The 23,269-nt window shown below is 36.6% G+C and overlaps 1 protein-coding gene across 3 annotated transcripts in view; it reads left to right on the top strand.

The window, feature by feature from the left end:
• Window positions 1-23,269, top strand: part of LOC109088198 (1-phosphatidylinositol 4,5-bisphosphate phosphodiesterase beta-3-like) — a 58,274-nt gene that overhangs the window by 2,630 nt on the left and 32,375 nt on the right. For all 3 annotated transcript variants that reach the window (XM_042760834.1, XM_042760835.1, XM_042760836.1), the window contains exon 2: window positions 14,418-14,501. In XM_042760834.1, coding sequence (XP_042616768.1) covers window positions 14,418-14,501 — 84 coding nt within the window. The remainder of the gene's footprint in view (window positions 1-14,417; window positions 14,502-23,269) is intronic.

Below are 23,269 nucleotides of genomic sequence, written 5' to 3' on the forward strand. Positions count from 1 at the left end.
ACTATAGTCATAGCTACCAGAAAGGCAATTCTATTCTATTGCCTAGGCAAAGGGTCTTCCATCGGGGGTCCACAGTGATACTTCAGGGGGTCTGGAGAATGTGAAATGTTCCTGGTAACAGCACAGTTTTGCAACGTTGAGAAATTTAGCCGATCACAGACATGTTTGTTGATTTCCTGAATGCAATGGCCAATCAGAGGTGTTCATGTTAGAATCCACTCACCCAATAATCTTAAATGCCTCTCTGTACATTGCTATTTTTGTTATGGTGAAGCTGTTGCTTGCACATTTCATCTGCATTTCATCGTTACATCTGAAAATCCTTACTAATTTCAGATACTCAGTCATTTGATTGTTAATTGCCCATCCCACTGTAAAATTGAAATGTTAGGTTTTAGTAAACTTGAAGCTAAAATTCAAGTTAATATTTATGTCCATCTGACAGTAAAAAAAAAATTGAGAATTTTTAATAAAAAATTCAGGTCAATGTAAATGTCCATATGACTAGTAAAATTAAAATCTCTGCAAATTCATTAAAATAATTTACAACTTCAAACAACTAATGAATTGTGGTTTTATTTCTCAACATGTTTGTTATGATGCATTAATCACAATTTTAACAATAACAAGTAATAAGGCAGTGATGCATGGGCTACAACTATAATGTGCATAGTTCTGATCTACTGTCTTTACATAATATACATATAACATAATCTGAATCATTATAAGGTTAGTTCCTATTCATATTAAGCATAACACTATATGCTTAACATGTAGCTCTGCTTGACACATTTTGTATTGGGGGTCCCTGAAAAACATTGAAGACCCCTGGTCTAGGCAAAATATGATTTTTGATTTCTTTCTTTTTTTTTTCTTTTTTTTACTATATGACCCAGAAGTGTTTTTTTTTTCATCACTCATGTTGTTTTTTATAAAGGTATAATGGGTCTAAAGACACACATTCAAGGTAAAAGGTCCCTTGGATGTAATTTTCTCTTAAAATGTAACACCTGTAGATCCTGTAGTTACCATAACAATTTTGTATAAGTGGAGGTAAATGGATTTGTTGCATTGGGTGTGCAAAGTGGACCCATGATACAATCAAAAACATTTTTTACATTTATTTATTGTAGCTCTAAGATCTACACTCCTAATTAATCGGAACAAAATAAAAATATGTGAGATTATGAATGTTAGAGTTATTTAACATTTCTTGTTAAATACCAATTTATATAGTAATATTTATAAATAATATATAACATTAAAAATATATAGTATTTAAAATCTATCTCTCTCTCTCTCTCTCTCTCTCTCTCTCTCTCTCTCTATATATATATATAAATATATATAAATTTTTTTTCTATCAAAAATAGGTGGATTTATATTTTTTATAAGTTTTCAAAGATAACAGGTGAATGCTGTTAAGTTATGTAAGAGGGCAAGACAGTGTTATGTTTTAGCTCTTAGATGAAAGGCATAAGTCACATAGTGTTTCTGATGTCATAATGCATTTTTGAATGATCACACAGACATGGATAAAAGCTGTTAAGCTGTGCAAGCAAACTCACAATACATAATTATGTCATGTTGGGGCATGAACTCTTCTAGTGATGGCTTTTTTGTTTTGTGAAGTAATAGTCTGCAGTGTGTTTGGGTCACTTTCATGCCTTGAATGCTTCTAATGCTGTGACAGTGCAGTTGTGTCACTGATGATATGCACTGAGGAAATGAAACAGTCCAAGATTCGGTTTCACTTGGTGCTGAATTACAGACTTCAGTGAGGAAGAGGTTGATGCAACAGTGTCTTTCTGTTGATCTCTGCCTCTTTACCACCCTCCTGTTTGTGTGCTGTTAATCTCTGCTTCTCTCTGAAGGAAACTGTAGTCAAACATTGTGATCTAATGATCTGTACTATAATACATTATCTAATTCTCAGAATGAACCGGTGTGAGTCAGACAGTAAGATGTAATGCTCTAGTGCACCTTTAAAAATTCAATGAACCATTTCCCAAAACTCGAATAGTCTGGGATTGAAAGCCGACTTGAATAGGATCCCAAGTGATCATAGAATGGTCTGCAGCTAAACTTAATCTCCTCCATCATGTCTGCTGCCTCTCTGTATACTGTACATGCACACTCATGCTGCACTAAATACAGTTGTCACTCCTCTGCTGAATTATCGACCTCACTCTGTACACTCAGTTTGGTTATTTGTGACAACTTTACATTGTGTCACATTGTACCACTAAATACACTCCTGAAAAATGTAGGTGGTGACAACTGAATTTTCATTAAATCTGCATGCTGATGATTACAGCACCCAACTGAGAAACTTAAAGGATAATTTCACTTCCAGAATGAAAATCCTGTCCTCATTTACCCTCACTTGTTCCAAACCAGTATGAGTTTCTTTCTTCTGTTGAACACAAAAGATATTTTGACAGATGTTGATGGGCACAATTGACTTCCATTGTAGAAAAAAAAAATACTATGAAAGTCAATAGTGCCCATCAATTGTTCACATAATCAATTTTTTCATTTTTCATTTTGAAAGTGAACTTATCCTTTAATGCAATAATTTAATTAAAAGCATTAAACACTTAGAACATTTTTTAAAAGCAACAAATTTAAATCAAAGTCCCTGTAAATGACATACATTTGTTCACTGACTATATTTGTAATTTCATATTTTTGAATATGAGTACATATTATCATATATCATTTCATATTAGATAAATATTTTTATTCATACAAGTGCAGCTCCAGTCTCTCCAGTTGATCTGTTTAATGGATATGTAAGGTATAGTGTAAACAATCAGGTGATTGGCTTTTTTAAAATGCAACTTCCTATAATTGCAATATTGAGCGATGATTGGCTCTTTTAATTACAGCCATATTTCGTTTTAGGATTTTTCCCGTTTATGTACACTATCTTTCAAAAGTTTGCTTTCACTATTTTTATTTTTAATTTTAATTTTTTACTTAATACTTTTATTCAGCAAGGGTGCATTAATTTTATCTAAAGTGATAGTAGACATTTATAATGTTACTGAGTATTTCTATTTTAAAGTATTCTGTTATTTTAAACTTTATATTTATCAAAAACTTCTGGAAAAAAAATGTATCATGGTTTCTACTGCTGTTTTCAATATTGATAATAATAGATGTGATAATTGGCCCCAAATTTGCACATTAAAATGATTTCTAGAGGATCATGTGACACTGAAGACTGCAATAATGGCTGGTGATAAGTCTTTCCCATGACAGGAATAAATTTCATTTTAAATTAATGTACAAGTAAAATAGGAAAAAAAATATCAATTTTTATCAAATACCTATAGGTAGTGGTGAGCATAAGATGCTTTTTTTAAACATTAAAAAAAAAAAAATCTTGCCAGCCCCAAACCCCTTTGAACAGTATAAGCACAATTGAACTGTCGCTCTCTTAAATATTCTGTTTAAATTATTTTGTTCACTCCTAAATCTTTGCATTGTGTACATGGCCAGTGAGTACATTTTTTATTTTAAGATGGATAATTAAGACCTTGCATGTGTCAGTGAAGTTAGTGTTGTTGTACTGATGCCCCTAGCACTTCAGCTAGCTGTGAACTTTGACTTGCAAATTTGTCCTCAGTCTTCCGCTTGACAGGTGTCTGGGGTGAAATGAGCACCCAAGGGCTGTAGTTATGAGAGAATTTTGGAGCCGTGAGGAGGTAGATACAGTCATCCATAAGAAACAGTGACAAATCCTGCTGTGTGTGTGTGTGTGTGTGTGTGTGTGTGTGTGTGTGTGTGTGTGTGTGTGTGTGTGTGTGTGTGTAAGAGAGCGAGAGAGAGAGAAAGAAAGAGACAGACAGATGTAGCTGTCTTGCATAACTGTTTTTCGAGCGGGAATATAAATTTCCAAACCCAGTAAGGACAATTTGGAATGAACATACCCTCTGTCTAAACAAACCAATCTGACAGAGGATTCACAGGAACTATAATATTCATCTTTTTCTCTCCAAGGGAATTCCAAAGGAAGTATTTAGGTTTTGTGATTAACTGTGTGAACGGCAAGAAACCTGGACACACAGGGTGACTGAGTGAGGGATTGGCTGGTGTGGGAGGATAATTCTGAGAGGGAAAGAGGGAGGGCAAACTGTGCGTGAGCGTAGAGAGGTTTCATACACGGAGGCCAAACAATGAGATAACATGGAGGAAAATACTGAGAAGTGACGCCAGGCACACTGAGCCACAGAGAAATTAGAGACCATATAGGCAGAGAGGGGAAAATCACAGGAAAAAGACAGAACAACTGACAGACACTAGAGTCTACTTCTGTTCCTGATGGCCCACTTGCTGTCTCCTCACTTGTCAGTCTCTTTCCACTTGTGTCTTCCCACCCCTTTATCGTCCTTTGTCATGTACTCATGCTAACTGCTCTGTTTAGCAGGCGCATAACATATGCGTGTTTGTATATGATGTGGTAAATCTGGAAATCTCAAACTGCTAAGCCCACAAGTTAAATATTATTGTTTTGACTATGTCAAGTGTGGCACAAGCTGTGTGTTTTGTGTGTGTGTGTGTTTGAGAGAATATTTGACTTTGAGGAAGAAGGGAGTTGTGCATGTTTAGTCATGTCTGGTGTGCATGTGTACACAAGAGCTTGGCACATCCCGTGAAGGGAATTGCTACACATATTTTAATATTAATGTTGTTTACGTTTTGATGGTTTTGAGGCTGTGTGTTTTTGTGTCGAGACTCATGATCTAGCTGTGAAAGAATCACATTTTCTGGAAATATTATTACATATATTGTACATTTTCTGGATATATGAATGTAAACAAGTTAAGCAATGCTGGTAATTTTATATTTTTTAGCCGAAGGCATATTTTGGTAAAACATTTAGTAAACACACAGGTGTTGAAGAATGTATGCAAATCTGTGTTCTATTTTTTTGTCTGTTTTTACTTGACTCAGTAAGCAACCAACCAGGATTTACACTCATATTTAGTCATTTAGCAGACTCTTATCCAAATGAACTTAGAAATGAGGAATACAAGAAGTGATTTATCATAAGGAGGTATTGACACAAGAAGTGCTAGCAATGCAAAGTTTCAAACATCATCTTGCACTACAAGCTAGAAGAAAGAATAGAAAAGGAAGTGTGTGTGTTTCTTTTTCAACAGATTCAGTTAGGTGCTCATGGAAGAGATTTCAGTTGTTTCTTGAATATTGTCAGGGATTCACCTTTCTGGATAGGATTAGAAAGATACTTCCACCAGCCAAGAACAGTGAATGAAAATGTTCTGGAAAGTGATCCTGTTGTCTCTCTGTGATGGTACCATGAGGCACCGCTCACTCACCGACCACAGGCTTCTGGAGGAAAGTAGAATCATACATAACCAGCCACAACACTCTAGCATCATACTGATTTTACACTTGTAAGCACATACCAGTGTAGTATGCTTGTAAGTGTAACACTTATAAAGCATACTTAATAATAATAAAGCATACTTGACTACTTTTCGACTATGCATGCTAGTCTGCTTTCACATGTAAGTGCCACATGTAAGTTCAGTTTTTTCCCTTTTTTCCCTCATTCATTTCCTCCTTATGTTTTTCATTTGATTTTTTTTTTTTTTTTTTTTTTTTTTTTTTTTGCTTGTCCTCCCACCAAACTGGTCACATTCTCCTCCCCTTCTCATTTCTTCATTCCTCACACATCTATCCAGTGTTTGTCACATGAAAGCCCACACATCCTGTCAGCACACATGCACACCAGTGGCGTGTGGTGGTCTTCTGAAATGTGAAGGCAGAGTTTTCTTTCTGAGTTTGGCATTTTAATCCAATTTAAATTTATGTTCCATCTCTTTTTGATGTTTACTGTACTCTGTTTCCAGATTAAAGGCATATGGAACAACATTTATATGACAGTATAAACAAGTAACTAATACTGTAATATTTTAGTATGTGTATATTAGCATATTATATATTAAAACCATATACTCTACCCAAAAAGAACATTCTGTCCTTGATTATGATCACCCTCAAGTTTTTCCAATTCAATTTCATCTCTGAAACACAAATGAAGATATTTTTAATAAGAGATTTCTGTCCCTGCATTGAAAGTCTATTCCACCAAAATTGTAAGGCTTAAAATTAATGTTCATAGACAAGACATTGGAAAAGTAATCCATATGAATTGAGTAGTTTAGTCCAAGTCCTATACATAATAAACAGATTTATTTTAGGCTTTTATTTACATATAAAAATTGATCAACACAAATACTGCACATAGAGCAGATCACGTCTGGTAAATGGATGGTTTAAAGTAAGGCTCACTTGCCCATCATTAAGTGAAGTTTTTTGATTCCGACTCAAGTGAAAGTGATGTCAGAGTGGGTGAGCTATTTACATTATAATTAAACACCCAATTCCACCAGTTCTTGGTGTTTTTGGTCCTCTTGTGAATGTAATAGGTAATCAGCTAATCACAGCTGCATGGAGACCCCCCTCACATTCACTGAACACTTTTGGGCCTCATTGAGAATGCACTGATCTCGAAGGAGGCAAAAGACCTATTTGTTTCTTTCTGAAACTTGATTGGCCAGTGTTACTTGAGGACAATATTGCTTTGTGCTTTGATCTCATATTTAGTAATATTTGTTTTGGTTATTTTGGACTGTTAATTATTTTTCATCTGAAATTTGTTGTAAAGGCATGCCTCCCTGCCTTCTAGGGGAGAAACACCTTTGGTGCACACAGACGCACAACGCAAGGGGTTGATGTGGTTTGCAGCATGCAAAACTTGACCGGCCTCATACCATGTTATATGTGTCAGCATGTTGTATTGGTTTACTGCCAGAAAACAATTGATTTAAAAGGATATAAGAAACTAGTAGCAGCCAAGCACAAGAAAATACATGCATTCGGGAGCTTTTCGGTTGCGTGTGTTGGTTATTCTGGATATGAGCAGTCTATGAACAGTTTACTGGAAAGAGCTGAGAGGTGAACACTTATCCAGGTGGCCCACTGCAGCTGTACTTGCGTTTGTTGACTCTTACCACACTGCTAATGGAGTCTCACCTCACTGCAAAACAAGCCTCTGCACACTTTCAGCAAGGAGAAAACATAGAGGCCAAAGAGGAGCATGAAGAACAGAGGCGGTATTGCACACTCAAACAGAACATGTGTCAGAGTCGATGATCCACAGTTCACATATGGGTGTGTTTGACCTCTGCTCGCCCCTCCAGCCCTTCCTCTCCTTCAGTTTCACCCTCTCATTCAGGAAGGAGACCTTTTTTGTGTTTGTGTAATTTAGACCAAGTCATTTGCTCTTATGAAAGGTTGCTGTAAATCAGCCATTATAGTGCATTAGAAAATGTCTCTCTTCCTCCTTCCTTCTTTCCTTCCTTCCTACCTTAATCTGGGATTTCTTTGGCATTTTCTTCCCACTCTGTCAAGTCAACTCACCTTTATTTATATAGCGCTTTTAACAATACAGATTGTGTCAAAGCAACTGTACAGCATTAATTAGGAAAATAGTGTGTCCCAATGCAAAATAACAATAGTTAACACTCATTTTTCAGTTAAAGGCAGTTTATCATTGAATTCAGTGATGTCATCATTCATCTCAGTTCAGTTTAAATAGTATCTGTGCAATCAATTCGACGATATCGCTGGAAATGAAGAGTCTCCAACTAAGCAAGCAAGAAGCGACGGCGGCAAGGAACCAAAACTCCATCGGTGACAGAATGGAGAAAAAACCTTGGGAGAAACCAGGCTCAGTCGGGGGGGCAGTTCTCCTCTGACCAGACGAAACCAGCAGTTCAATTCCAGGCTGCAACAAAGTCACATTGTGCAGAGGACTCAACTGGTTCCTGTGGTCTTGTACCGATGGTCATCTGAGACAAGGTCTTTACAAGGGGATCTGTCTCTGGGGCTCATCTAGTTGTCCAGGTCTCCGCTGACTTTCAAGGCTGTAGAGGTCCTCTCTAGGTGCTGATCCACCATCTGGGCTGGATATGTACTGGATCCGGGTGACTGCAGTTACCATCTGATCTGGATACAGACTGAATCTGGTGGCTATGGTGACCTCGGAATAATAGAGAAACAGACTAATATTAGCATAGATGCCATTCTTCTAAAAAGGTAGCAAGTACGTCGGGTGTTACAGGAAGTGTTCCCGGTTCTGGTTGACCTAATTAATGCAGCCTAAAAATCCTTTAACGGATTTGAATATTAGAAATCTGTTAGTGTGTTATGTGCAAGCCAGGTTAAAGAGATAAGTCTTTAATCTAGATTTAAACTGCAAGAGTGTGTCTGCCTCCCGAACTATGTTAGGTTGGTTCAGAGTTTGGCCGCTAAATAGGAAAAGGATCTGTCGCCCGCAGTTGATTTTGATATTCTAGGTATTATCAAATTACCAGAGTTTTGAGAATGCAGCGGACATGGAGGATTATAATGTAATAGGAGCTCGTTCAAATACTGAGGTGCTAAACCATTCAGGGCTTTATAAGTAATTAGCAAGATTTAAAAATCTATACGATGTTTGATAGGTAGCCAGTGCAGTGTAGACAGAACCAGGCTAATGTGGTCATACTTCCTGGTTCTAGTAAGAACTATTGCTGCTGCATTTTGGACCAGCTGGAGGTTGTTTATTAAGTGTGCAGAACAGCCACCCAATAAAGCATTACAATAATCTAACCTTGATGTCATAAACGCATGGATTAAAATTTCTGCATTTGACATTGAGAGCATAGGTCATAATTTAGATATATTTTTGAGATGGAAAAATGCAGTTTTACAAATGCTAGAAACATGGCTTTCTAAGGACAGATTGCTATCAAATAGCACACCTAGTGTCCTAACTGATGACAAAGAATTGACAGAGCAGCCATCAAGTCTTAGACAGCATTCTAGGTTATTACATGCAGAGTTTTTAGTTCCTATAATTAACAACTCTGTTTTTTTTTGTTGTTTTTTTCTCAGAATTTAGCAGTAAGAAATTACTTGTCATCCAGTTTTTTATATCAACTATACATTCCACTAGTTTTTCAAATTGGTATGTTTCACCGGGCTGCAAAGAAATATAGAGCTGAGTATCATCAGCATAACAAAAAAGCAAACACCATGTTTCCTGATGATATCTCCCAAAGGTAACATGTAAATCGTGAAGAGTAACGGCCCTAGTACTGAGCCTTGATGTACTCCATACTGCACTTGTGATTGATATGATCTCTTCTTTCACTGCTACGAATTGATGGCAGTCATATAAGTACGATTTGAACCATGCTAATGCACTTCCATTAATGGCAACAAAATTTTCTAGTCTATTCAAATGAATGTTGTGGTCAGTAGTTTCGAACATCATGCTTAGATCCAATAGCACCAATAGAGAGATACAACCACGATCAGATGATAAGAGCAGGTCATTTGTAACTCTTTCCTGACTGGAAATCCTCACAGATACCATTTTTCTCAAAGAAGGAATATAATTGAATTTCATTCTTTTGTTGAACAGACTGTGAATGAAGAAAGTCTCATAAACGTGCTCCATAAAGGCTTGTTCAAATGTTCGACATGAATATTCTGTGTGATTAAACCATCTATTTTGAATAAACAATTGTTATTGTGTCTGTTCAGACACAAACATTTGCACATTGTTAATGCAGTGTCCTCTTCTTCTTTTTTATGGAGAGGTGTTCTAATTTCTTTTCTAACATACTGAAAAGAAACTGGCCAACCAATAATATTTGCCACTGCTATTACATAAAACTATGACTTGGTGGCACTCATGAAGAGTATTAGCAGAAGAATTCAAAACTGTCTTTTTGTTGCCTCTTCTGTATTTAGTGTTATTTTATAAACCTTTATTTTATAAAACTTTATAGCATGATTTTTCATGGCCCTGACATTACGCAGTATGCTATCCAATCCAATCAGAATGCAGCATGCCTAAATGGAGTGCGAGAACAGAACACACTGTCTGTGTGCGTATTTTTTCCAAGCCCATGTTAATGGATCAGAGCATTCATACTGCATGCGGAAAAAGATGCAGAAGATGTGAACAGAAAAGGTTAGAAATATAAAGGTGTGAAAATAATTAATATCTAGCACATGAGCATAGAGAGAGTTGAGTGCACAGGACTCAGTTTGAGCGAGAGGAGACACGTTTAAGTGCGCGCACTCTCTCCGGGCGAGAGCACCGTGTATCTGAGCACGCGTGTCTGGTTTTGTGACAGAGCAAAGGAAATATGCGTGCGAGCGGAGAGATTCACGCTCACGCATTATTTTAATGTGCTTTCGCGTTACAATAACAGCTCTCGCTGCTGCTTCTGCACCGCATACACATACTGTATACACACTGCAGACGGAGTACGTATGAACCTGTATAATGTATAAAAATATAATTAAAAAGGATGTAAACACTAACCAACAGGGCACATATTCTGGGAAGTTTGTGTGCATTGGGAATCATATTTTTCAAATAAAGCCAGGGTAACACTCATTTTACATACAACACAGAGAAAATTACATGAATTTGACAGTGGGCAACCGCATGAAGTGCAGCATAATATGAAATCACGAGTTTAAATTTTAAAATTAATTAAAATCAATTCACATGGACTGACCGTCACACAGAGAACAAGCGATCATGCTGGATAAAAATGCACACTTCACAAGATCTCACAGCTGGATTCGACTAAGTTTGCAAGGTTTGTTGTGAAATTAAATGTTCATTAGTCATTCAAAGATTTGTTTAAATTATATAAATGCGTATTTGCTTAATACTGACGGCAAATGAGAAAGTATTATAATGTTTGCCTTTCTGTTACTAATAATATAAAAGCAATCATTATAATACTTTTTGTTTACATTCATTTCTTTGCTTAACCGTTCTATCTGATTATTAGACAGACTTCTATCTGTATTAGACAGAATTGTTAACAGCAACAGTACACAAGAGGGAGATGTGAGCACTGTGTGCTCAGACGCTGCCTTTCTCAGCGGTGTCAAAATAAAAGTCCCGCCTCAAACACATCGGCCAAGCAGAAAATCTTTTCGGCCAATGCCGATATTTGAAAAATGCCAAATATCGGCCGATATATCGGCCATGGCGATATATCGGTCGACCACTACTAAAAAGTATAAACTCAATATCCAGCTCTACACGTCAGGGTCTATCTAGCAATAATGAGCAACTAGCTTTACATTATGCTTTCCTTACCTGTAGGGATGTAGCAATTCACTCAACTCACGATTCAATTCGATTCATGATTTTGATTTCACAATTCAATTTTCTCACAATTTTTTTTTTTTTTTTTTACAAAATGAGATTGAAGACATTATACAGTAAATGATAATATGTCATTTTATTAGGCTATTGCTGCAAGTTTCTTTGTGAAATTGAAATATAACAAAACTAAATTGAAAATTTAAAACAAACCCCAAATCAAAAAAGTAAGTTACACAAATAAAAGAAATCTCTTTATGAAAAAACTAAGGCTTTGTCTGTGCTCTTTCCATTTTAAATCAAAGGCAACCACTGGATTTTAATCATGATCCAAACAAAGAGTATAGTAGTTTTTAATCTTAAAAAAAAAAAAAAAAAAAAAAAAACTGAATGGTCTGACTTTAGTTTTGTCTGAACGAAAATTATTAGAATATCTGAACGAAACAGAAGCTGAATGAGACACAGATTCACTCTCTGACAGCAGGTGGCACTCATGATCAGCAATGATAACATGTTTCCTGGGTTACCGCTGTAAACAAAGCAGAGCTGCTTTAATATACATTGTTCAGAAGCAAGATGAAAAGAAAATGCCACGTAAACATTTCTCAAGATAGTCAGGTCCCCTCAGAGATACATTAATATAAACTCCTACTCCTATCGCAATTTGTTTGGCATCTCAACTGATTTTAATCGTCACATATTTGAATCAAATTTTCGACCGGCTCGCAGTTAATCGTTACATCCTTACTTACCTGTATGTGCATGTGTCCATGCCCTGCTAATCTGCTCAGTCCAAAGGTGAAGCTTTGACCTAAAAAGCTGCATGTTGACAAGGTGGCACATAAAATTTACATGCTGGCAAACAAAACCCATGTTTATTGATGCTAGCTTTGATTATGCAGATTTTCACTGTAAAATCTTTTTTGTCTCTGTCCATTATCTGACTGCATTCCAGACATGTTGTAGTTTGTGTGTATGTATGTACATTATGTAAGGGCTATAAAACATGTAAATACTGGAAGCCAAAGGGCCAAGAGAGCAGGCCACTCACCCACTGAAATAACTGACATTGTTGATGCATTAACAGTGTGTGTCTCTGTCTGAGAGATTGCATGCACTGCTGTGGTGTGCAGGCCACAGGCTTTAGTTCACTTTAATGGTTTACTCAAATAACCATCTTGATTCCTCTGACATGCACAAATGTCAGCTATGCACACAAAAATGAAGCTGTAATCTGGCACAACTGTTTATAATATTTATTTATTATGTAAAGTTGTATACTTCCATATGCGTGTATGTGTGTATTAGGGGTGGGACAATTCGCAGAAAAAAATTAAACCGTTCGGTTCTCCACACACGGTTCAGTACGCGCTAGGACCGCGGTTTAACTTAAATCTGATAATGCATCTGTAATATGGTTTCTTATAAATAACATGTAAAAAAAACGGGGTTTGGCTTATGTATGTTTCTGTTGATGGACAGAACACACACACTAATGAGGCCCTTACAGGGTAAAGGTCACTCCCCTCCACACACCCACAGACACACTCTGGCTCAGATGATTCATAAAAAATGTCATTGAATAGAAAGCTTGAATCCTTCTCTATGATCATTAGTCAGATTCAACAACACGATGTTTCATTTGACACACACTCGCACAGTTCATACAGTTCATTCAAGTTTTAATGTTGTTTACCCTGTTTTATCTTTCCAAAATATCACCAGTGCATCAAAAACTCCTGTTTGTGGAGATTAGTAGCCTAAGACTAAGGTTAGTTCACACAAAAACGAAAAATTCTGTCATCTAATTTTTATGTCTTTCTAAACCTGTATGACTTTCTTTTTTCTGCTGTAACACAAAAGAAGACATTTCAAAGAATGTTTTTGGTTGAACTATCCCTTTAAGACCGTACAACATGTTGAACACACTGAACTTTTATCCTTCATAGCCTTGTTGTAATTCATGTCAGATGAAATATGTTGTTTACCCTGACTAAGGTCCGCTACTCTTTCTGTCTCTCGCATATGCTTTGTTTTTGGTTTTTTTGTTTTTTTTTTGCTTTCTAGCGTTGTCTTTTTTTTATAATAAAATAAAGCTTATTCAGCAGTAGGATCACAACACTGACATATTTGTTTATGCAAACATTAATAGCAGTCAGCATGCAAATGTATTTGATTGTGTTTAGAGACAGTTGTTGGTGTGTGTGTGTGTGTGTGTGTGTGTGTGTGTGTGTGTGTGTGTGTGTGTGTGTGTGTGTGTGTGTGTGTGTGTGTGTGTGTGTGTTTATATCTCACAGCACTGGGTGGAGTATTTCATAGAAGTTGTTAAGGAAATCTGTGCTCCCAGATTAATTTAATCATATGCAAACATTCCACAAAACTGCTTCTATAGCTCAGCAACCAAATGTTACATCACCTCTTACACGTACAGATGAGATTAGTACTTGGATTATTTACTCTGATGTAGGTGTCTTGTAATTATTATTATTTTTTTTTTAAGTAAATGGACCAGCGAAGAATTTTAGATAAAAAAAAAAAAAAAATCCACATGCAAATAGAGTTTTGTTTTTACTCTTGAGGACAAATTCGACAACATTTTCGTGTCACCTGAAACAGATGGCTATGACCTGGATTGAATCCAGTTTTATGTACAAATACTCATGACACATTTAATAATTAAAAATCTTAATGGTTTATTTGTTCTGCCTAATGGTTTTGGCAAATGCATTTAGACATCCATCCTGACCAAAATGTACACTACATTTCAAAAGTTTGTATAATCCACGACATCCACTGTTCAGTATGCACTTGTGAATTGCTTTTTTGTTTTAAAATTTGATAATAAAATAATTTCAGTGCATTTTATTTCTGTTTTTGTCTGCCCGTGAGTCTGGCTCTGTTTGTGTGTGCCCGTGAGTTTACGCACTGAGATGAGGAAACGTCTCCTCGCTTCTAACGGGCATTTGAAAAAGCAACACATGGCAAACATCTTTTCCTTTGTATAATGACTTTTAATGAGAAGCGTTTCTAAACCTGTTGTCCAACAAAAGCGAACATTATAATATGTTTTACTTCACAACATCAGTCAAATGTTTGAAATGGCTTCCTTTTTTGATCTGATGTGGCATCTATTGTTGGTAAAACTGTATGAATGTACTGAATTCCCCCTAATATTTTTTTACTTGTGTGTGTTCAGGAGGCCAACAGCATACCCAGCCTCGTCACCCTTAAAGTGGACCCAGATGGATTCTTCCTCTACTGGTCTGTTGGGACCAGCATGGTCAGTTTATTTTTCTTTCTATCTGTCTTTTTTTTATTTTACCAGTCAATACCAGTCCTACCATATTATCAGAAAATCCTTTAGTCTTTTCTAATCTATGTTTATGGAAGTACTGTGTGTTTGATTTGATTTAATTATACAGAATTTTGCAGAAATTATCATAAAATATGGCAAAATACTTTTGCTGGGTTGCTTATAACTAGGGGCACATGGTACCCAGAGATGTTATGGTATAATTGATTTTTTTTTTTTTTCCTTTTTTTCTGCCTAAATTTAGAAGTTTGTGCTGTTGATTATATTTTGCGTCAGCCTAATTCCCAAATGAACGTAGTAAATACAGCCAAATTTGCTTCAAGGACAGTTAATGCTATGCCAAATAAATGTGTTCATCAAGCAAAAATTCAATGTCATCAGTTCTGTCATCAATTACCCACTCTCATGTTGCTCCAAATTCAGATGAATTTCTGTTCTAAATATGTTCTAAAGATATTGTTAATATTTTCATTGTTGTCCAGCCATTGAATGTCTGTGCAACCAAACAACCTCATAGACCTCATAAACGTAGTAATTTTCATACACATCGTTTTACACACATAGTAATAACAACAAAAACTGTGTTATGAAGTCTTTTTCAGAAAGACGTTTTGTCAGCTGGACAATCATATGTTGTTAAACAACAGTACAATCTATAGAATACACTGTACTTCTGTCCTTCACAGCCTCAGCCTTGTGTCAGAAATTAAATACTCTGAGTAAGGTCTATTGGTTCTTGTGCGAAAAGCAAGGACGTTCAAGCTTCTAGATTAGATTAGATTAGATTGAACTTTATTGTCATTGCACATGTAAGGTACAAGGCAACGAAATGCAGTTAGCATCTAACCAGAAGTGCAATAAGCAGTAAGTACAGAATATACAGTGTCTACAATGTTACAAATGTACAATAAATATACAAATAAGGCAGTATTATGGACATAATTTACAGATTTTAAATACTATCAGCATGATATACAATTTTTGGTTGCATGGACTTCAAATGGAGGGATAGAAATCTTTTTGGTTTCATTAAAAATATCTGAATTTGAGTTTTGAAGATGAACAAAAGTCTTATGGGTTTGGAATGATGTTAGTGTGAGTAAATGATGGTAGAATTTTATGTTTCTTTGGCTGAACTGTCCCTTTAATATTAGTTCAGTCATGTAGTGGTTCAAACATAAGTCATAGGTTGTACAATGTAGAAACATTAGAAACAGTTCTGTTCCTTTACGCTAACATGATTACTTTTAAATAGTCAGGATCTTGAAAACCTGGTAGTAAAATGCTGCTATATTTATAAATTGTTTTGCGAAATTCAGATCAGATGTAAACTTTGTAAAGTTCACTTCCTGAATTAATATTTCCTGATGATTTACTCACCCCCATGTCAACCAAGATGCTCCTGTCTTTCTTTCTTCAGTTGCAAAGAAATTACGTTTTTTGAAAAAACATTCCAGGATTACCCTTCATATAATGGTCTTCAGTGGTGGCCAGCGGGCTGAAGGTCCAAAATGCAGTTTCAATGCAGCTTCGATGGACTCTATACGATCCCAGCCAAGGAATAAAGGTCTTATCTAGTGAAATGATTGGTAATTAAAAAAAATAATAATAAAAATAAGTATATACTTTTTAACCACAAATGTTCATGTTGCAGCATCATAGTCACGTTGGAAAGGTCACGTGTGATGTAGGCGGAAATACCGACCCAGTGTTTACAAAGCAGACCGTGTGTGACCTTTCCAACATGATTACGTAATGTGTGAATTTGCGGAACGCACATCGCAGAGCTAGTGCAAGATGTGCATTCATGGTTAAAAAGTATATACATTTTTATTTTTTTAAGATTAAGACTGATCATTTCATTAGATAAGACCCATATTCCTTGGCTGGGATTGTGAAGAGCTCTTAGGAGCTGCATTGACACTGCAGTTAGGACCTTCAGCCCGCTGGCCATCATTTAAGTCAATTATTTGGAGAAAAATCCTGGAATCTTTTCCTCAAAAACCATAAATTCTTTGCATCTGAAAAAAAAAAAAAAAGCATCTTGGATGACATGGGGGGTCAGTAAATTATCAGGAAATTTTTATTCTGGAAGTGAAATAATCCTTTAATGGCGTAATTAAAATGGAGGAAGATAAAATGCCTTTCAATGTCACATTTCATTCCAGCCCATGTAGAATAATATCTAAGTTACATACTACTTTCTTAGCATTAAACTTGTGGGTCCTAGCATTGGTATAGAAGGGCATGGAATTAATACACGAATATGATGGAATGACTGTTGAAGCTTTAAGTAAAGTGTTGTGTCTTTCAATCACATCTCTTTAGAATTTTTTTTTTTTACCCCTCCGTCTTTAATGCTAATCTAATTTACCTGTCCTGCCAATTCTGCCCTATCTATTATCAGTCCTGTCTACATCATCTCTTTATTCCTGTATGTCTCCCTCTCTCTCTCCTCCTGCCATGTGGGCTACTGGCTTATCATGTGAGTGCTCATGAATCAAATTAAATTTTAGCCAGTGAAATTCAATCAAGGCATCCTCCCATCCTCTTTCTCTCTCTCTCTCTCTCTCTCTCTCTCTCTCTCTCTCTCTCTCTCGCATTAGTTATTAGATATGTTGTTTTCCCTCTTTTCTCTTGTTCTCGGACTGATCAGTGTGGCATGTGTGGTATGAGGACGTAGCTCAAGCTGATTCCAGTCAGTTTAGAGAAGGGACTTTCTGCAGTTTGTGGAGACAACACAGTTTGTGTGAAATGCACATAAACTCGGCAGCAAATTCAGTTGCCAAAATGAATTACTTATTTTGTTACCTGAGTATTTTATTTGGAGATTCCTTCATGTGCCAAAGGTGCTAATGTGTTTACTTCCTAAATGTCGAAGCAAGAAGCGGAGTGAAATTTTTTTCTGCTGCATACCTATTTAAATTGATGTGGATGTTACATTGATGTTGCACTGAATGTGTTGTTGCGATATGGTATTAGGACACTAGGCCAGTTTTCGCCGGAGGAAAGGCAGTAACCTTGTTTGGCGTAGGGAATATTGGCTCTGGGGAGCCTGTCCTCTCCAGTTAATAGTAAAGAGGCCACCTCATCTCATCTCTTTAGTAACTTACTTGCACATTCAGTAACATTTAATGTCACTATTATTATATTTAATGATGCCATTATCAAACACACTCCATTTCATTTCCTTCTAAGTACTGAAAGGTTGTTAAAAGTCAGCCTTACTTCCATGAATCCAGTTTATGTCATTCTCAGTTCCCTTTTTTTTCAGCAAGTTGTATTAGCGTGCACACATTCTCACAGGCTCCCCAGCACATGCGCATTCAAGCTTGATCATCGTTTCGCCAGGAACAAAAAAAACTTGGTTTTTCAGAGACACATTCACACAGTGTTGTGGTAGAACAGGTTTTGTGAGCAAGAAAACACACCCTGGCACTGTATTTCGTGTTTTTTTCTTTTCTTTTCTGTTGTTGTGTGTGGTTTTGCCACTATGTTCCCTATGCTGCTCACTGAACTGACAGGGCAGGCTTTCTTGTCTGTCCATCACAATGCTCTGTTATTCTGTGTACAACGTTTGTGGGCATTTCAGAATGTGTGGCCTATTTTCAAGGCAAATCTAGTACCTGGTTAGTGGTTACTAGATTCCACATATAGCATTCAGCTCTACAGGCAGTGACATGAATATCAGGACTCAGTTGTCTTATAGGACTTTCCACCATTGTCCTGTGCAATTCTTTGCCAGGGCGATTTGTTTTCCTTGTATTTCCCTGGCACATGTCCAGGCTTGTCACATTAAGTTACACAGGTAAGAATATGGCAGAAACCAAATGAGGAAAAAAACTCTGCATTTGTGTAAAAGTTTACTACAGGGGTCCGTTCTTCGTACATGGATTACTCAGTTAGCTGGATTTTATTGTTGATGATTTGACATGATCCAGGATTGTTAGGTTCTTCGAAGCTCATCCCGTAGTTGCTGACATAGCAATAGTCTGTTAGTTCAAACCTGCTCGGTAGCAGGCTTATTTCACGTAAACAAGATTAGATTGTATAATTTTAAGTGAAGGTGATACTGAAACTCTGTCGCAACCACTGCTATTTTCTTACAAGAGTACCTTGTTAAATAAGGACAGCTATTTAAAAATAATAATAATAATAATTTAAAAATTTATATTTTGAAAATAGTTAAAATGTTGTGTAAATCTATAATAACAGACACAATCAGTTTTACTTATTTAGAGATTTATTTGTGAAGGAATAATTATCTCTTAATTTTATTATGGTCACACACACACTTACAGTTTGTCTGAGCCGTGCATTAATTTAAACAATAAGCTTTTATGCAGGTGGCATAAAAACCACTTCTCAAATCTTAAAATGCTTTTATGACACACAATTAATTTAAACCAAACGCTGTCAGGTATAGCAAATCTGTTTCAAAATTAAGTGAACTGCAATTAATTACAATATCTTGACATTGAAAAAATGCAAAACCAGTGCTTTTGCATGCCCAAAGTAGCTGCCTGGAGGCATTGCAAATATGGTCACCGAGTGAACAGACTTCCCTTGAATGAGACTTTGGTCATGTGTAGTCTGACACTATAATGATTAGTAAATGACCTTTCAGCATATCACTGACTAGTTGAACAAGTCTCTCAATTAACTGATTTGCAGGCAACCAAAAAGCTGTGAATTACACATAAATACAACTTTGTAAATATGAAACAAGTGTATAAATACTGTATATAACCATAGAAATTACTTGGTTACTTCACCCAAAAATTAAAACGTATTAATTGCCACCCTCACGTCAAAACACAAAGATATGTTTACTGAAATCTGAGAGATTTGTGTCCCTCCATCAAAAGTTTGTTGCACCAAAACGCTGGTTGCTTCAAGAATTTCATAAAGAGATTGTACAATTATACAAAGAGATTTATACACTGTACATTTATGCAAAGAGATTTATACACTGAACCAATTTAAGGCTTTTATTCACATAACTGAGGAAAAAAAAAAGCACAAAGTTGGACTCTCTTAAAGGGGTCTTAATATGCTTTTTCACTTTTTGAATTTTAGTCAGTGTGTAGTGTGTATGTTTGGGCATAAAAAAGATCTACAAAGTTACAAATCTCAAAGTCCACTCCAAAGGGAGAGATTTTGTTTTTTAAAAAAAAATCCCTTTTCAAGAACTACAACCAACGACTCGTTTGGACTACAACATTGTTTTCTGGGGTTTGTGATTTGAATATCAATACAATAATTCCCGCCTACGGAAATTCGAATGGTTGTGGGGTGGGTAGGGGCGAGGTCTTGGTTAGAACGCTTGGTTGAGTGCATCAGACAAGACGACGAAGAAGAAGTGCTGCTGTAGTGTCAGTTTTTTAGGGGAGTCATGAGGAAGTACAGTGCTGGTTTTGGCAGAAAGCTTTTGCTGAAAGACGGAGCAGTTCCCACTTTGTCAGAACAATATGCTGTATCTGCATCACAGCCTGTAATGGTGCTTTTCCACTGCATGGTATGGCTCGGTACGGTTCACTTTTGGGGGGTTTTGCATTGGGGTACAGTACCTGGTACCTGGTACTTTTCTTAGTACCACCTCGGTTGAGGTTCCAAGTGAACCGTACCGTTACCAAAACGAGACGTGTTAACTCTGCTGATCACAGATTGGCCAGAGAGAATCGTCACTACCTGAACTACCACTGAACTACCACTACCACTGAACTTGTGACACAAACACAAAAGAACTGCTAGATTTAAATCGGCACAGCCAGCGAAGGATCGAACGCAACTGGTTTGAACGAGCGCACCTTTTTTTAGCAACTAAAATGTTTCATTGTCTGTAGCGGAAGTACAGACGTTCCTCTCGTTGATAGCAGAGGAGCGGATCCAGTGCGAGCTTGATGGGGCGACACGGAATGAAAAAGTTTTTCAGGAGTCGTGGCAGTAGAGGCAGCATAGCTATAACGACATGTGAATAATCCCGCCCACTCTAAAGCAATACTAAACTGCAGTGGAAATGCAAACCATGCCGAGCCGAGTTGTACCACGCAGTGGAAAAGCGCCATAAGTTTGCTGCTTTATTTGTTGTTGTGTGTGGTATTTACATTTCAAAGTATAAGTTGTATGCCGTTTTTGCGATGTAATACATATTTCTATTGCACTTATCTGTACATAGTAAATGCAGTTGTTTTTAAGCGGTTGTTGACATTCTATCTAAAATGAGATTTAGCCCAAAAAAAAAACAACAACAACAACAGTAACAATAACGTTACCACTCTAATATGTCTTGCAATATCTGTGCATGCAAAGGCACTACTTGGCAAGGCAGTACTGAAAAACTTAAGCTGTTTGCCAATCACAACGCACTGGGACAGCTAACCAATCACAACACAGTTCGTTTTTCGGAAGGCGGGCTTTCATCAAACCCAGAACTAATCGAGACGTTTGTGCCAGGCTGGGGAGAAAGGTATTGTAATAATGTAAATTATTTGAAAAATAATGCGTTTTTCGAATCACCAAGCATGAGAGCATGTTCTAGTACACCCCCAAAACAAAATCAAGACTTTATAGAAGAGCTTAATAGGACCCCTTTTAAGTGCTCTTAAGGTTGCTCAGTACCATTGTCCTGTATTTGTACTATTGCCGTTAGCACTTTCATTCATTATTGATATAGTCTGGAATAGATTGAAAGTCTGTTATGTTAAGAGTTGCTTTGTCAATAAGTGCGGTTACGTGTACTTTAAAAGTTCAATTTCAATCAGACTAAAGCAATAGTTTTTTCAAATTGTCAGACAGCAGACCTGGATACTGCGAAGTGGCTTTTTTCCGTCAACATGTCAGTCAGAGTACAGTTGGCCTTGATGTTGTGATCACGCTCCAAAATTCAGAGGTGATCAGTAACATCTATTTAGTCCTTCAAATTCTAATCATATTCAGCATTTTGTCATGTGTACTTGGATAGACAGATGCAAAAATGTAGCTGAACTATGCAAAAACACACTTGATTATTTTATGCACTTCGATTATAACTGTACGTCTAAACAAAAATAGTGTCAATTTAAGTAACCTGGCAGTAAGACAACAGAGATTGGCCTGTGCTTTTAGCCAGTGTAGCTATTTTAAAAAATCAATAACGAATTGACAGTCTGTCTTGTATGGTTTTTATTGGGTGCTTAAAGAAATCGATTTTGACTGTCTGACTAGCTGCAGTTTTACCCATGCATTTTATGGTTTTAAGAGCACGTCTAGCAAAATTACAAAACAAACTGAATTAGGAACAAAGTGAAGTGATTTGTATCATATAAACACGGCTAGCTTTAGCTAAGCAATGACATGGTGAAATAATGTCTTTTTCCAATAGAAGGAAGATTTGTAAACCACTGTCATTATGAAGAATCAATATTAGATTAGCGTTAGCATCAGAAAGCTTGTGGGTCTCTTAAGGATGTGGGATTGTGTACATTGGTATTGCTGTCCTTAATGGCAGATTGTGGTTGGAGGGTAACAACACTCTTGCTTTCGCTATTCTTCAATTAGCAGAATTTGTTTGCGATAGAGCAGCATGAGGAGCCCATCTGTGCTGAAGCTAATGGCTAATGAGGGGATTGAGGCTGCATTAGCTTCTCTTCTCTGGTTCATTTTGGCCCACAGACTCATTCTAACTGGTCTTGCTCTTCCCATGTGTCCATTTCCACTCCTCATACATCTTTCTTTTCTCCCCTTGCTCTCTGCGTTTAATTTTTTTGTTTCTCCAGTGCTGTCATTCTCTGTTAGGGACAGCTGGTTGTCATCAGTGAGGAACAGAAAGGCGTCATTGCATCCGTTAATTGTAAACGGAGACATGACACTTCCTCTCTCCTCTTTATATCACTCTCTGTAGTATCTCCCTTCCTCTCGTTCTTTTCACTTCTCTTGGTTTCTTTTTCTCCCCCTTTTCTCTTTCTGCAAGCGTGGGAAAGCATACAGGAAATCGTTCAGACTGTTTGGGTAGTTTTGGAGCATAACTTGCCATGTGCCCTCCACCAGTTGCATGCCCTCCAAAAAAAAAAAAAAAAAAAAAAAAAAAAAAAAATTCTCTCTCACTCTCTCTCTTCTTCTTACTCATTCACACTCTCTTCCTCTTTCTTGCTCTCTCGCTTTCACCTTCAGTGGTGAACAAATGGCCTAGAGTGATGATAGGTTTATGTACAGTGGGAACCCAAGGTCCACATTAAAAATGTGGGATACAAAATCTGGAAATCAGTGAAAAGAAAATCTTAAAAAATTTAAAAGGAATAAATTAATATTGAAAAATTAAATTTCTATTTATGTGAGTATCCTGAAACACAAAATCTATCACCATTTCCACAGAAATATTAAGTTGCACTGTTTTCCACAAATCAGCTTATTAGAATGATTTTTGAGAAATAATGTGAGACTGAAGATTGATGAAATGGCTTCTGAAAATTGAGCTTTTGTCATCACCCAAATAAAGTACATTTTAAAATATAATAAAATGGAAAACCGTTGTTTTAAATTGTAGTAAAATTTCAATATTATTAGAAAACTGTCAAATAGAAACATTTTTACCACTCTGTAAACTTTTCGTTTCACACTCTGAAAAGTGTGCAAAACCTGTCTAAACCCAGAAAAACAGAGCAGTCTAACCACGTGTGTCCAGATTGGGAGAGCAGTCAACCACCTTAATTGTTTTTTTTGTTTTTTTTTTCCTTTCTCCCTTTTTCTTTTGGGTT

This window comes from Cyprinus carpio, chromosome A7, assembly GCF_018340385.1.
Source record: "Cyprinus carpio isolate SPL01 chromosome A7, ASM1834038v1, whole genome shotgun sequence".
NCBI lineage: Eukaryota > Metazoa > Chordata > Actinopteri > Cypriniformes > Cyprinidae > Cyprinus > Cyprinus carpio.